We start from the raw sequence: 14994 nt of genomic DNA, 5'->3' as shown, positions 1-14994 counted from the left end.
ATATGTCAGATAGTGTTCTAAAGAATTCACATATATTAACTCATCCAATTCTCACAACAATTCTGTTATTAAAATTATTGCTATTTTTCAGATGAAGAAAGTGAAATGCAGAGAGGTTAAGTAAGTTGCTAAAAATTAAATCAAGATTCAAACTCAGGTACCCTGGCTCCACAAGTTACACTATTAAATCACTATGCCATAATGCAACTCTTGGGGAATAGATGACTTGATTATGAAAGAAAGTTTTAGATTCTTTCTAGAGTAGTTGAATCTCTGAGATGTTACATGAGCATGAGAATTTGTTGACATATTGCCATAAATCCAAATGGAGTGGTTTGCTTCCCCCCACCCTCATACACCCTCAAACCCCCATCAAGAAGGTTTATCCCATTATATTTCAAAGATTTTTTTCCATGTGTGCCTCCTTTATCTGATTGGAAACAATCTGAAACAAAAACTGTCTTTTTTCACTTGTATTCTATTCATACATAGCATGTTAATTGGTAAATGTTTGCCAAACTATTGTTTATTGAATTAATAAGACGAAAAGTTTCTTAGATTTTTTAAAGACATTAAAATTGCTGCCTTCATAAATGAAAGTTGATAAAGCATCACTTACAACCAATTAACTTGACTCCGAAAGATGAGACTAGAATATCGGTTTGTTTAGTTACCAATTTTATCTCTATTACAATGAATAGTGATTAAGAACTATAGAGTCTGGAATCAGATTTATATAGGACTCAAATCATGGTTTCACTATTTAGTAGCTGAGTGATCTTGGACATATTAATTTCTTTTGCCTTATCAAAAATCAAGAATAAAAAGAAATCTCTATAGAACTGTTATGAGATTAAATGAGACTAACACACACAAATTCTTTAGAACATACAGTACACTTAGTACTCAATAAGTGTTAATAGGAATAACATCATCGCTATTATAAGAATAATTTCAGGAAGCATTAGTATTTAAAGACATATATATCAAGTTTGGTTTTGATTATGAAGCTTCTTTACACTTCAAAGAAAGTTTAGGGTATCAACAACTTTATCTTCAAAGCCCTGAGATTTGAAATAAATTTTGACTATAACTCCTTTGCAGAATGATAAATCTTCAGTTTAGAATCTCTTTCCAAGGCTGCCATCCAGCTATCATGTTAAGTAATGGAACCTAAAAGAACAGGGACAGTGGGCCAAGAACTGAGCCCTACAGAGAACGACAGACAGCAAGAGAAAAGGGATGTAATCAGGAATCATGATGATGTTAAACAGAACCCATCAAGACAAGCAGAGAGACAGCTCCCTCAGCTTTGCTGGCAAAGTGAGACCCAAATAAGTCTCATCTATTGAATATGATCTGAGCATTGGTTGAGGCAAAGCCAAGAGCAATAACTAACTGAGGCAAACATGACATTGCACCTGGCTCACAATATTTACAAGAGTAATTTGTGACACTATTTCAAGTGAATCCAATAGAACATGTTGTTCTCTGCAACAATTATGAATCTGGAAAACAGGTTAAGGTTCATGTCAAAATTAGAGATGAAAGTTATCAGGAATGAAATAAACAAGCAAGAAATCATTAATAAGTTCATAATAGAAAACCATAATAATTGGCAATCAAATGTTTTTTAATAACCAAAAATATTCTGCTTAATATAGAGACAAAAAAATCAAATAAATTAATAAATACTCAGAAGTAAGATAAGAATCAAATGTGCATAATGAGCATGAGAATGTGGCCAGTATTTATTGAACAGAGAAGGAAGAATCTCATGAATCTGGAAGCTGGAACAATGGCTTGTTAATCAGGCCATGAGTGGCTCTGTGGCAAACTCTTCAATATCTTGTCTCTTTAAATTATCCCTCAGTGGCTCAAAGTTCTTGTCTTTGGAAAGCACTTTCAAAATATTCAAAGATCTAAATAAAAATCCTTTGATTGAATGAGCAAGTTTCTGAAGGAAGAGACAACTTTCTTTCCTGGAAAGCAGCCAGCCATAAAATAGCTAAAAATATCATGGAAACATCAAATTTTGGGAATTTTATTTTCCCTACTACTCAACTTACTCTTACGTGTAAGTATCCTATATCTTCATGGTCAAGTGGTAGCAATGCATGTCTGGGCTGAAGAACTGGGAAACAATATTCAGCCAGGGGAAGGGGAAATGAAGGAAAGGTGGGTGGGGTTATGAGACCATGAAAAGTCCACAGAAAAATGACTCTTCGGATAATACTTTTCTCAGATTCATAGATTAAATTGCAGTGTTGGATTGAGGGAGATACGGAAAGTTTAGGCAGCCAGGGCAAAATGGCAAGTGAGGAGGTTGGGACAGGGCCAGAACAAAGGAGCATGGAGAGGGTCTCCTGATGAAGTCAGCTTCCTGGTTAATGAAAGTGCTCCTGGGCACTGGCAGGGGCAGGGTGGGGGAACCCAGTGGGACAGGCATGTCCTACTTGCACTCCTAAATCGAGGATCCAAAAGAAAAACAAAAACAGACCCATGGACGGAGGGGGCACCAATCAATAATAGTGAGAACAAGGACAGGGGAGGAGATAAGGAAAGGAGGAGAGTCCAAAGATCATAAAAAGAACAGGTCAAAACTCCCCCACTGATTCCCATCTCTGGACCCTTTCTCTTTGGTCCTGTATCTCTGCCGCTTTTGCAATAAACCTGCTGGTTGCTTGCTGTCTCTGTGTCCTGTTCTTCAATTCTTTGCTGGGTGAAGACAACTAACCCAGCACCCCTGGACAGTAACAGGATTACCTGTTGTTGTGGGGGAAAATGTTAGTAAGATAATTAAGTTCCTTATATAACTTTTCTGATCATCATCGGAAAGTGAAAGACTACACCATGTAGGAGAGGAAATTGGGTGGGTGTTAACATTTATTTAATAGATATCAATTATTAGGTTCAAGTTTAGGCACTTCATATATTTTGTCCTAAGGAAATATCACAATACTAATGTCTAGATACCACCCTAGAGGTTTGGAAATTTGTGATTATAATGTGTTGCTGAGGTTGAGAACTGCTACCTTTGGGGGGGTCCAGTGAAAACTCTTTGTTTTTTACTACCTCTGCTTTCTTGTGCTGCTGAATTCCATTCTAAGGCAGATTCTCTTAAAACACCTGCATGCCACCTACACTGATATGGTTACCTTGCAGCACACTCAGTAACTCTTACATATTTTCTCACTCTTGAACTTGTGTACAAACCTCACAATTGCAGGCTTAGATTTTCCACGGGTTCCTCCTTGGCTCTAACTTCAGAGTGGAATTTAGAGCAGCTTATTGAGTGCCGCTTTTCTAGAGACTGGCTCTGACAATGTACAGCTATTATTTCCCCGTGTTCTAGAGTATGTATGGGACTCATTTAAAGCAACAGAAATTATTCTGTCTTCTAACATCTGATGTGGAATGTTTGTCTCTTTCTTAGACTTGAGTCTTTGCTTTGGCTGTAAGATGTAACAGCCTAAAATATAAAGCCTTTAGCATTTGGTCTAGTGGCACATCCCTTTCCCAATATTTGAACTGTACCTCTTTACCACCTGTCCCCCATCCCCAGGTATTCCTCTTCCGTGCCTTTGCTGAGGCCTGCACAGCCCAAAGATGATTTGAGTGAGGCTGCTCACTATGGTTTGGATACATGTGCCCCAGTGGCCTACATGTTAAAGGCTTGTTCCCCAGCCTATGGTGCTTTTGGGAGGTGGTGGAACCTTTAAGAACTGGGACCTGTGGAAAGTCTTTTGGACATTTGGGGCATGTTCTCTGTAATGGTTAATTTGAATTGTCAACTTGATTGGATTTAGAGATGCCAATGACTAAGAAGCTTCTGGGTGTGCAAGGGCGTATCTAGGAATGACTGGAATGTGGGATAGTGAACTGAAGTGGAGGCCCTCCCTAAGCCTGGGCAGCACTGCCCAGGATGGAATAAAAGTTGAAGAACAAGGAAGCAGATGCGGATGCAAGCTTGGCTCTTCTCGAATGGGTTCTTGATAGCTGCTACGATTGTCTCAGGATATTGGACTCTTGCTTCTTCACTCATCCAAAGCGGACTTTGCCAGTGATTCTCCAGGTAGTTTACAGAAGCCTTGGTCTTGGACTAGGGTAGCACCATTGATCCTTCTTGTTCTGGGGCTTCTGTCTCTTGGACTGTGCAGCAGCTAGTTCTTCCAGCTCTCTAACTACAGACAGCCACTGTGGACTATTCAGCTTCTGGTCTTGTAAGCCAATCTAGTAAATCCCCTTTTCATAGTCATACTTCCTATTGATTCTCTTCCTTTAGAGAACCCTGACTAATATACCCTTAGAAGAGACTTTGAGACTCAGGTCTCTTCTCTCTCTCATTCCTGGTTAAAGGGGGAAATAAGCTTCCTTTACATGCTCCCAAAACAATATGCTGCTTTGCCACAGGGCCAGAAGCCATAGGGTCAACCAATTATGGACTGAAACTTTCACAGCCCAGAAGTTCAAACAAAATTATCCTCTTTTTAAGTTATCTCAAGTATTTTTTTTTTACAATAGTAGAAAGCTATCACACTACCCATATGTATAGTTCTGTCTCCATGAAACATTCACAAGTCTGTGAACAAAACGACCATAAGCAGCCGTCACATTGCCAAGGTAGTTCTGTAATAGTAAAATGTAAACCACACAATTGTTAAAAACCTTAGGTAAAAGTAAGATTTTACCAATCAACAAGGGAGCCATTCCCTACCCATATGCTCATGGTCATGAACCCACTCCCTGTGAGTTGTCTCTTGACAGGTTATTTTGGTCTACAAATTCTACTCCCAATTTTATTTCTCAGTGTTCAAAGCACAGCTCTCAAAAGTCTTCAAATAATACTTCCCAAACTATAAAATCCTGCCATGAAGCAGTTATTCCAAGAGATATACTGACTATGGAAGAAAGTGAAGAAGATAAACCAAGTAAGCCTCAATTATTCATCCCCAACTGATCACCAGATGGATCATGGATCACCTTCACTGGGACAGGGAGGGCAGTAGGGTAGGCTGGTGTTGGGGTGGATTGTGTCAGGAGAGGCTTAAAGAGCTAAACTCACACTCCCTCGACACAGAAGAAATAGTATGGGGAAGAAACACTTTTCTCTAATGATATTCATTTTAAAAGAACATTTTAAATAACATTTTAATAATGTTCATTTTAAAAACTGTATTATTTTAACTGCTAATTGATATATGATCGACATTTAGAAAATTACCAGTATATATTGTGGTCTTAAAATATGTCCACAAATTCTCTGCTACTCCTGCCTCTTCAAAGGTAAAGCCTAATTCTGCTCCTCCTGAGTTGGGTCAGATATAGTGATTTATTACAGTGCATAGAAAATGCTGGAAGTGTAGTGTGTAAGTTGCAAACTAGGTCATAAAAGACATTGTGATTTCCTCTTTGTCCTTGAACCACTTGCTCTGCAGGAAACCAGCTACCTCACTGTGAGGACATTCATGCAGTCCAGTGGTGATGGGTGAGAAGTAAGGGCCCTGCCAAGAGTTAGTGAAGGAATGAGGCTTCCACCCGTAGCTGAATGAGTGCACCATCTTGGAAGCAGATCCTCCAGCCCCAATTCAGTGTTCAGATGAGAGCAGCCCCAATCTGTGAGAGGCCCTGAGAGAGAAGTACCCAGCTAAACCTCTCTCCATTTCCTGTTCCCCAAACTAATATAATAATTATTGTTTAAGCTTTTAAGTTGTGTATAATTTGATAAGAAAAAATCAATAAGTAATATAATAAGTATATAGATCCAAGAATTTTCAGAAACTAGACACCTAGTACACAGATCAAAAAACAGAACATGACTTCACTTCAGAAGCCTCAATATATTTCCTTACAGTCACTACCCTGTTCCCTGACTAGTAACTACAATCCTGACTTCTAACAGCACAGTTTTGGGTCCCCCTCCCCCCCCTTTTTTTTTTATACTTTTATGTAAATTGTATTTAACCATGCTTTTGTCTGACTTCTTGCATTTAACATTCATGTTTATAAAATCCATCCACGTAATTCTACACTATTGAGGGTAGTTGTAATTGATTTTCTTTTTTTTTTTTTTTTTGCTATATACTATTCTATATAAAATGCATATATAAATCTACCTATCAAAAAATATACATTACTGACCTGGCGCCCAGGGCTTCCGTGACGTCACTTTTCCGCGCCGCGCGGACGCCCGCCGGTGAAGGAAGGAACAGCTCCGCCGCCCTTCGCTCTTTTTTTTTTTTTTTTCTGGGCTGTAGCTCTTTCCGAATCATGGCGCCATCGCTGAGGAAGGGGTTGGTAGGAATCGGCCTCTTTGCCTTGGCCCACGCCGCCTTTTCTGCCGCGCAGCATCGTTCATATATGCGATTAACGGACAGAGAAGACGAATCACTGCCAATGGACACAGTTCTTCAGACGCTTCTGGCCTTTGCAGTTACCTGTTACGGTACAGTGCATATTGCAGGGGAGTTTAAAGACCTGGATGCCGCTTCAGAACTAAGAAACGAGACCTCCGACACCCTAAGGAATCACCCGTCGTTTTATGTATTTAATCATCGTGGTCGAGGACTCTTCCGGCCTCCGGATACCACAGGTTCTTCCCATCCAGAGGCGTTGGCCTCCGACCCATCACCGAAGTCACGAAAACTCGAATCACTGCGCCGCCGAGGAGGCTTTCACAGATTAGAGTAACAGGACAGGACACAGAGTTGAATCTTGGAGTTTGGGGTCTAAAACACTTCCCCCACCCCCTCAGTATTTTTTACTGATCTTTCAGACCTAATTAAAAAAAGAAAAATCTGTGCCCTTTGTTTGTACATTGTTAAAAAAATCATAGATGCCGTGTAAATTATCTACAAAATGGGCCATTGATCTTTCATATATATTTGCATTTGAAACAAATTCGCATCTTTTGTGAAAGTCACTGTTTTGAACACATTTCCTTGAAAAATGTTGGTGTTTGTGTTTATTTTCTTAGATTTCTTTTGCACTAGTTCTTAGGAATCCTTTTGGAAATACTGTGTGACTACTGCATTTTTGCAGCATGAACTATAATAAAATGGTCTTCAATTGTTATCAAATGGACTTCCCTAATGAGACCAAAATGGTGACTTCTCAGTTTTTCTTATGTGTCCTTTTTTTTCCAGGATCCTTGCCCGATCTTAATTTATCCTTGATCCTCACCCCACCCCACTCCCATATACCTTCTAACATCAGGTGTCTTGTTTCATCACTTCTCTGAGGTTCTGTGTACAGTGTGCAATTTTTGCGTCAGAAATTCTGTCATAACAAATGCACCTAACAAGTTTAACTTGCTGCAATGCTGCTTGTGTTCTCATTTAGCTGTAAAATTTTTTCCTAACTTTGTAGTATAAGAATAGTTGAAGATAGAACAAAAATGCCATTTGTGATTTCATTTTCTTCCTTCTGTGGAACAATCATAACCACTGAGGAACACCGATTACATGTCATTAGCCAGTTTTACTTATTCAAAGTCTGTGTTAGTTTATTTCTTACTAAATTAGTGAAGATAATGGAAGCTTCTCATTAATCTAAAGGCAAACTCAAAAGAATTGGGCCAAATATATTCTAAATATTTGGAACTAATATATTGAATATTTTAGAAAATTAAATTCATTTCAGAAATTGTAACCAGCTTAGAGTTTTCAATCTTCACTGTATCGTGCCAAAGATGAAAATGTATACAGAGTTGAATTTTTTCAAAAATAGTAATTTTACTCTTAAGGAAAATGTGGCTAGCTCTTTGAGCAGGAAGCTCAGTATTTCTTGATAGAGAACATTACTTTTGTTGAATTGAACAGTTGTAATTGTACGAATTGTATAGGTGTAAAGGGAATAAATGTGTGCACTTTTGAAAAGGAAATGTGCTTTAGGCAAGAATCATAAGATGTCCTTATTCCTGATGGCATTTTTTCCATTGGAAATGAACCTCGGCTCTTCCATTCTGCCTGGTCATGCACAGCCCCAAAGGATGAGATTATTTTGTCATTGGATTTTGATTGTTGTTTGTTTTGTTTTACCAACTTAGTGGAACACTGACTTTGATCTCTAAGGAGAACAAAGTTAGAAATCTGCTGATAACCTAAAATAATTTAGAAATGTGTTAAAATGTGAAGTCAGGGATTAAAGTGATGAAGTCAAAATAGCATGTGGGAAACAGGGATTGTCTACCATTTCCTCAGGTATGGCTTGATTTGGGAGAGCCTTCTGCTTTCTTCTATTTTGGGGCTGTCTTCCTTTCTTAATGTTTTTGTAACAATGTTATTGGCATATAGTTCACATACCTTGTAATTCACCCATTTAAAGGGTACAACTTAATGATTTTTATATTCACAAAGTTGTGCACCCATGATCACAGACAAATTTAGAGCATTAATCACACTAAAAGTAACCCTGTGCCTTTGGCAGTGGTCTCTTATTGCTTCCCAATGTTCCCCAGCCCTAGGCAACCACTACTTCGCTTTATATCTCTCTATATATACCTATTTTGATCATTTAATATAAATGAATTCATACACTATCTAGTCTTTTGTGATTGGCTTCCTAAAAATGATTTTCTCTATCATGAAAAATTTGTTCTCATTTTGAGAACTCTTACTGTAGTATAAGGAAGTAACTGGTAAACGAATGAATTTAAGGAAGGAGGGCCAGATACCTCACGGGGTTCTCAGATTAATCTTATGCTGAATAGCCAATCATTCATGGTATACTATGGCTTATAGTATTTTGGCAAATTTGTAGAATGAACATTGAAATATATCTTTGCCAGCCCGTTCGCAAAAGTCCTACTAAAAAATGATGCCAAATAATTTGGCAAATAATTGACATAGCAGTTTTCAGGTGTGTCTGTCTTTGTCAGCACCTCTTACACCTCAGGCCAGGTGAGCTCCCCAAATCTCTCTTAAAACTTACTCCACTGAATTTCTGCTGTCTTTTCGAAGTATGTACCATTGGACTAAAGGTGATTTGGGTGCATTATAACCGTGATAAATGTGGGATTTTATTTACATCATTATGAGATAGTGAGTTCTTTATTGCCTAAGGTAGTTCAAAACTATAGTGGTGAGAGCTAGCTAATTCTTCAGTTGACTATAATTTCAGTGACAATTCAGAAGTGTGTGAAGTGCGTACCAATCAAGTCCTCTAGAATACAGGAAGATTCAATAACCAGGGAACCAGCCAATATTATGGGCTAATGGCCCAATGGCAGAAAACAGCGATTGGTGAATTGGAGACTATTATGCTCTGTAACTCCCTAATTGTTTCCCAAGCATTGTGGCTTATTTTTGAGTGGCATGGCAGCATCTTTCTGGTTGTATGTGGCCCATTTCCATGACGTATTGAATAGTGTTGTTTGTTGTGAGCATCAATGCCTATAACACCAAGCTAAACACATTTTTGAATATGTTTTCTCTCTTTAAATGATCTTGCCCTGTCCAATAAATAAGTGATTGTCTTGCCTTGAAAAAAAATACATTATTTACTCAATTTATTTAGTTATTATTAAAACTACATTTTAAAAAAAGTTTTATTTGAAAAAAAAAACTGTGTGGTTGCCTGTAACTACCATTTTCTTTCCATCTGAAAAGGAAGAAGTTTGCTTTTGGTTTTAGATTCAGAGGAATTGACTTTGATATTCATTTTGGTCAATTATTTTTTGAGTGTTTGTAATTAAGTTAAAGTGATAAATATATAAGTGTACCTATATTTGTCACATATATGGTAATCTAAACATAAAATATATACATGCATAAATATATGTATTTAATCTACAAAGGAAATGAAAAAATCATAAATTTTCTAGAAATTCTAAAAATGCTTTGAATGAAATGAAATACTCATTCTTGAAAAAGCAGAAAATAATTAATAAAATAAACATCTAAGGGAGCTCTCTCAGTGCATACTTCAGCCCCCCCACTTGATATCGTACTTAATGGGAAAACCCAATAAAATCAATATTAAAACTGATACAAATAACAACAGTTTATTAGTCAGGGTTTTCTAGAGAAGCAGAATCAATAGCCTATATGTAGATATCTAGAGGAAGACATTATGGAAATTGGCTCATACCAACATGGAGGTCAGAAAGTCCCATGACTCTCTAAGCTGAAGAACCAGTAAAGTTGGTATAATTTACTGTAAGTACAAAGGCCTGAGGATCAGGGGACCCAAAGATGTAATTCCCAGTTTGAGATCTAAGGCCTAAAACGGGCATAAGGGGAAGCATTTCCGTAATCAGATTCTCATCGTGTCTCTATATTATTAAAAATATTCAGTGAATGGTGGTATAGGTTACATGACAGTATGGTGAAAGGGAAGTTAGATGAAAGGACAATGTGGTACTATTATGACCATTCTGCATTGACAGTCAGACTCCCAATACTCAGTAGGCCTCACCCGAGTACCAAATTTACTCAACTTTAAGAGAAGTTTCATTTCATCTAACTCCATGGAAAGGTTATTATCAAGAACACAAGCAATAATAAGTGTTGGTGTGGATGTGGGGGAAAAGGCACACTCATACATTACTGGTGGAGTTGCAAATTGGTGTAGCCACTCTGGAAAGCAGTATGGAGATTCCTCAGAAAACTTGGAATGGAACCACCATTTGACCCAGCTATCCCACTCCTCAGTTTATATCCAAAGGACTTAAAATCAGGCTATTACAGTGATGCAGCCACATCAATGTTCATAGCAGCTCAATTCACAATAACTAGATTGTGGAACCAACCTATATGCCCTTCAATTGACAAATGGATAAAGAAACTGCTATATATACACAATGGAATGTTACTCAGCCATAAAGAATAAAATTATAGCATTTGCTGGTAAATGGATAAAGTTGGAAAATATCATGCTAAGTGAAATAGGCCAAGCCCAAAAAAAAAATCAAAGGCTGAATGTTTTCTCTGATAAGTGCATGACAATATATATTGAAGGGGGTGGCCGGAGGGAAGAGAAGAATCAAGGAACTTTGGATGCTGTAGAGGAAAACAGGGTGGAAGGGGATGGGGAACAGAAAGATAGTAGAATGAAACAGACAGAATTACCCTATGTATATGTATGATTACATGAATGGTGTGAATCTACATTGTGTACAACCATAGAAATGAAAACTTGTACCCCATTTGTGTACAATGAATCAAATGCAGCCTGTAAAAATAAAAAAGATTTTATTTAAAAAAAAAAGTTCAACATCCTTAAAAAAAAAAAAGAATTACTAAATTTGGTTGTAAGAGTAGTATCTTGTTCACCTTTGTTTCTGCAGAACCTCATTTAGTGCCTGGTGTAGAAAGCAGGTTTCTCAACTGACTATTTAACATGTGAAATATTTAAGTTAGGGAATCCTATATTAGTCAACAAACCCACAAGTTTGGCCTTTTTTTAAATTTTTTTTTTTTTTTTTGGTTGTTGATGGACCTTTATTTAATTTATTTATTTGTATGTGGTGGTGAAGATCAAACCCAGTGCCTCACACATGCTAGGTAAGCGCTCTACCACTGAACCACAACTCCAGCCCCAAGTTTGGCCTTTGATAAAGCAAAAATTGAAGGGAGGGAGTGGGGGATGGAAAGATAGAATGAAAGAGACATATCCTATGTATATGTATGATTACATGAATGGTGTGAATCTACATTGTGTACAACCATAGAAATGAAAACTTGCACCCCATTTGTGTACAATGAATCAAAATGCAGTCTGTAAAAATTAAAAAAAATTAATTAAAAAATTTAAATTGTAGGATTTCTAAGGTGGCTATTGAGTACTTGTCAATTCATTATACATTTCTGTCTACTTTCTGTTTATGTTTGAAAATTTCCAGAATAAAAAATTTCTAAATAAAAAAAAAAAGAGAGAAATTTCAGGACAAAAAAGGATACAATATTCATATCAACAACATAGTGAAGGTCTTGTGTTTTCTAAGTGCTGCTCTACATTTGAGACACGTGTGGTCACCGGAGATGAGACTGAGGTGGCTCAGCCAGCCTTTGCTCTAGGAAACCATCTGCTCTAGCTTTCATATACACCTTCGGTGTGCTAGCTCAGTAATGGAAAGTGTGCTCACTTCCATTCTTCTGGGTGGTTACATCTCTTCATACCAGTTTCTTATGACTTGGTAAATATGCTAGAAAATGAAGTACAGGTGCTGGACACTATACACAGTCTTTTCCCATGGGATTCACATTTATCTGGATCTGGTATAGGTAAACTAGCAATTCCTTGAGTTAACATTGAAAGGAAGATCACATCAAGAGTCAAATGCTCATATACTCTTGAGGCTAAATTAAAAATAGAATCAGCTGTTAAATTTTTCCCCATAAGGACAAATATTTTACTATACAGATGGCCTGGACTTTTTAGAAGGTCATGAAGGAAAAAAGAAATTGAGGAAGGATGCTTAAGATTTTAAAATACTGAAAAACAATAGCAATACCAACAAAAGCATGGGATCTGAATCCTTATTCAAATGAAGTGACTAAAAATCCCATTTGGGCAGAGTTAGGGAAAATTGAATATTGACTATTAATATTAGCTGCTATAAATGATATTCTTAGGTGATATTTTAGAACCATTCTTAACTTTCATCTAGATAAAGGACAAAAATATGTTTATTGAATGTCCATTTTAATTCTTATATGAGTTTTAGAACATTTTCATAATATGAAAATGGAGAGAATATTTTTTGAAGGATAATAATACCAGATTACAGACTGATATGAAGTTGAATGAATTTATAGTGTTGAATGAGAAACATACTGGATAGTAGATTTCAGATTTTCTTTCTAAAGTCATACCCAGTTAAGAAATCATTTTTGAAAATGATTATGTGCATTAATTATATGCTGAATTTCATATAATATTTTGTTTCAAATTATATAATTAAAAAAATTTTAAACATACAGACAATAATAAAATAGCCTTCCAGGATTAAAATGCATAATTCAATTTATATCTGCCTCATACAAAAAAAGAAGAGATGTAAGCACTGCAAACAGAGCTCAACTCTCCTTTCCCCTGCCTCGCCAGGACTTCTCTCCTACTTACTTGCCCAGAAATAACTGTCTCCAGAGGTTAATGCTTATGATCTCAAGTATGTTTTTACACTTTAAATATGTGTATTCATAACCATGTAATTTGAGTTTTAGATGGGTGAATGGTATCAATCTACCCATATCCTTTTGATAGTGAATTTTTTAAAAAATTCAACATTGTGACTTTGAGGTATATATTCAAGAAAAGCTAATTCATTCTGCTAAAAGATAATGAACTCAATGGCCACAGTTTACTCACCCAGGGACAACTCACTTATTTCTGAATAACTGATATATGCTGTATTGGACATCTGTATACACATCCACATCTCCTCATTCATGTAAACGAAAGTTTTTGCTGTTGTTGTTGTACTGGGGATTAAACCCAGGGGCCCTTGACCACTGCGTTACATTCTCAGCACTATTTATTTCTTATTTTGAGATAGGGTCTTGCTCAGTTGCCCAGTCTGACCTGAAACTTGAGATCTTCCTGCCTCAGCCTCCTGAGAGACTGTGGGTCTCCACCCCCACCCTTCCCTGGCCCTTTCTGACCCTCAATAATATTTTCTCTTAGAAATACACCTAGAAGAGGAACTGGTGGCCACTTGGGAGTGCCTGTCTCCAACCTGATAAGTTACTTTTTAAAATCATGTTTTGTTCATTGACCACCAATAATGATTTCTGTATATTCTTTTTTTACTTGGAATTTTATTTTTTTAAGTTTTTTTCTAATTCGTTACACATGACAGTAGAATGTGCTTGGACACATCATACATAAATGGAGTATAATTTCTCATTCTTGTGGTTGTACATGATGTAGAATCACACCAGTCATGTAATCATATATGTCCATAGGATAATAATGTCTGATTCATTCTACTATCCTTCCTATTCCTCTACCCCCTCCCTTCCTTTCACTGCCCTGTCTAATTCAAAGTACCTCTATTCTTCCCAAGCACCCCACCCCATTGTGAATTCGCATCTGTACCTCAGAGAAAACATTCAGCCTTTGGTTCTTTGGGATTGGCTTCTTTCACTTAGCATAATATTCTCTAGCTCCATCCATTTACCTGCAAATGCCAAAATTTCATTATTCTTTAAGGCTAAATAGTATTCCATTGGGTAAATATACCACACTTCTTTTATCCATTCATCTGTTGAAGGGCAACTAGGTTGGTTTAGCTATTGTGAATTGAATTTCTATACACATGGATGTGGCTGCATCACTGTAGTATGCTGATTTTAAATCCTTTGGGTATAAACTGAGGAGTGGGATAGTTGGATTAAAGGGTGGTTCTATTCCAAGTTTTCTGAGGAATCTCCATACTGCTTTCCATAATGGTTGCAGCATTTGCATTTCCACCAGGAACGTATGAGTGTCTCTTTTCCCTTAAATCCTCAGCAGCATTTATTGTTGCTTGTATTCTTGATAATTGCCATTCTGACTGGAGTGAGAATTCTTAAAGTAGTTTTGATTTGCATTTCTCTACTCACTAGAGATGTTGAACATTTTTTCATATATTTGTTGACGGATTATATTTCTTCTTCTCTCAATCGTCCAGTTCCTTATCCCATTTGTTGATTGGGTTATTTGTTTTTTGGTGTAAAGTTTTTTGAGTTCTTTATATATCCTGGAGATTAGTGCTCTATCTGAAGTGTGTGTGGTAAAGATTTTCTCCCATTCTGTAGGCTACTCTCTTCAGTTTATTGATTGTTTCTTTTGCTAAGAAGAAGCTCTTTAGTTTGAGTCCATTCCATTTATTGATACTTGATTTTACTTCTTGTGCTTTGGGTGTCTTGTTAAGGAAGTCTGAGCCTAAGCTGACATGGTGAAGATTTGGATTCTTAGAATTTTATTATTTGAATTTTGAGCTTGTTGGGACCTGAAATGCAGTTGAATTTCTCCAAGATAATTTCTTTACTTCTACTTGTTATGTGGAAA

General features: G+C 36.9%; 1 protein-coding gene and 1 long non-coding RNA gene across 2 annotated transcripts in view; both read left to right on the top strand.

Moving 5' to 3' along the window:
- Positions 1 to 2067: 2067 nt before the first annotated feature.
- Positions 2068 to 14994, top strand: part of LOC306661967 — a 63961-nt gene continuing 51034 nt past the window's right edge. The window contains exon 1 of the long non-coding RNA XR_013764021.1: positions 2068 to 4075. This is a non-coding gene — a long non-coding RNA (uncharacterized lncRNA). The remainder of the gene's footprint in view (positions 4076 to 14994) is intronic.
- On the top strand, positions 6221 to 9482 carry LOC306661963 (ER membrane protein complex subunit 5-like). The gene has a single exon (XM_079141333.1). The coding sequence runs from the start codon at positions 6271 to 6273 to the stop codon at positions 6688 to 6690; it is 420 nt and encodes a 139-aa protein (XP_078997459.1). The 5' UTR covers positions 6221 to 6270; the 3' UTR covers positions 6691 to 9482.

This window comes from Sciurus vulgaris, assembly GCF_902686455.1.
Source record: "Sciurus vulgaris genome assembly, chromosome: 5".
Lineage (NCBI taxonomy): Eukaryota > Metazoa > Chordata > Mammalia > Rodentia > Sciuridae > Sciurus > Sciurus vulgaris.
This window is presented reverse-complemented; position numbering and strand designations above follow the sequence as displayed.

Coding starts and splice junctions, on each gene's coding strand:
- LOC306661963 (XM_079141333.1), top strand. CDS start 6,271: ATGGCGCCATCGCTGAGGAAGGGGTTGGTAGGAATCGGCCTCTTTGCC.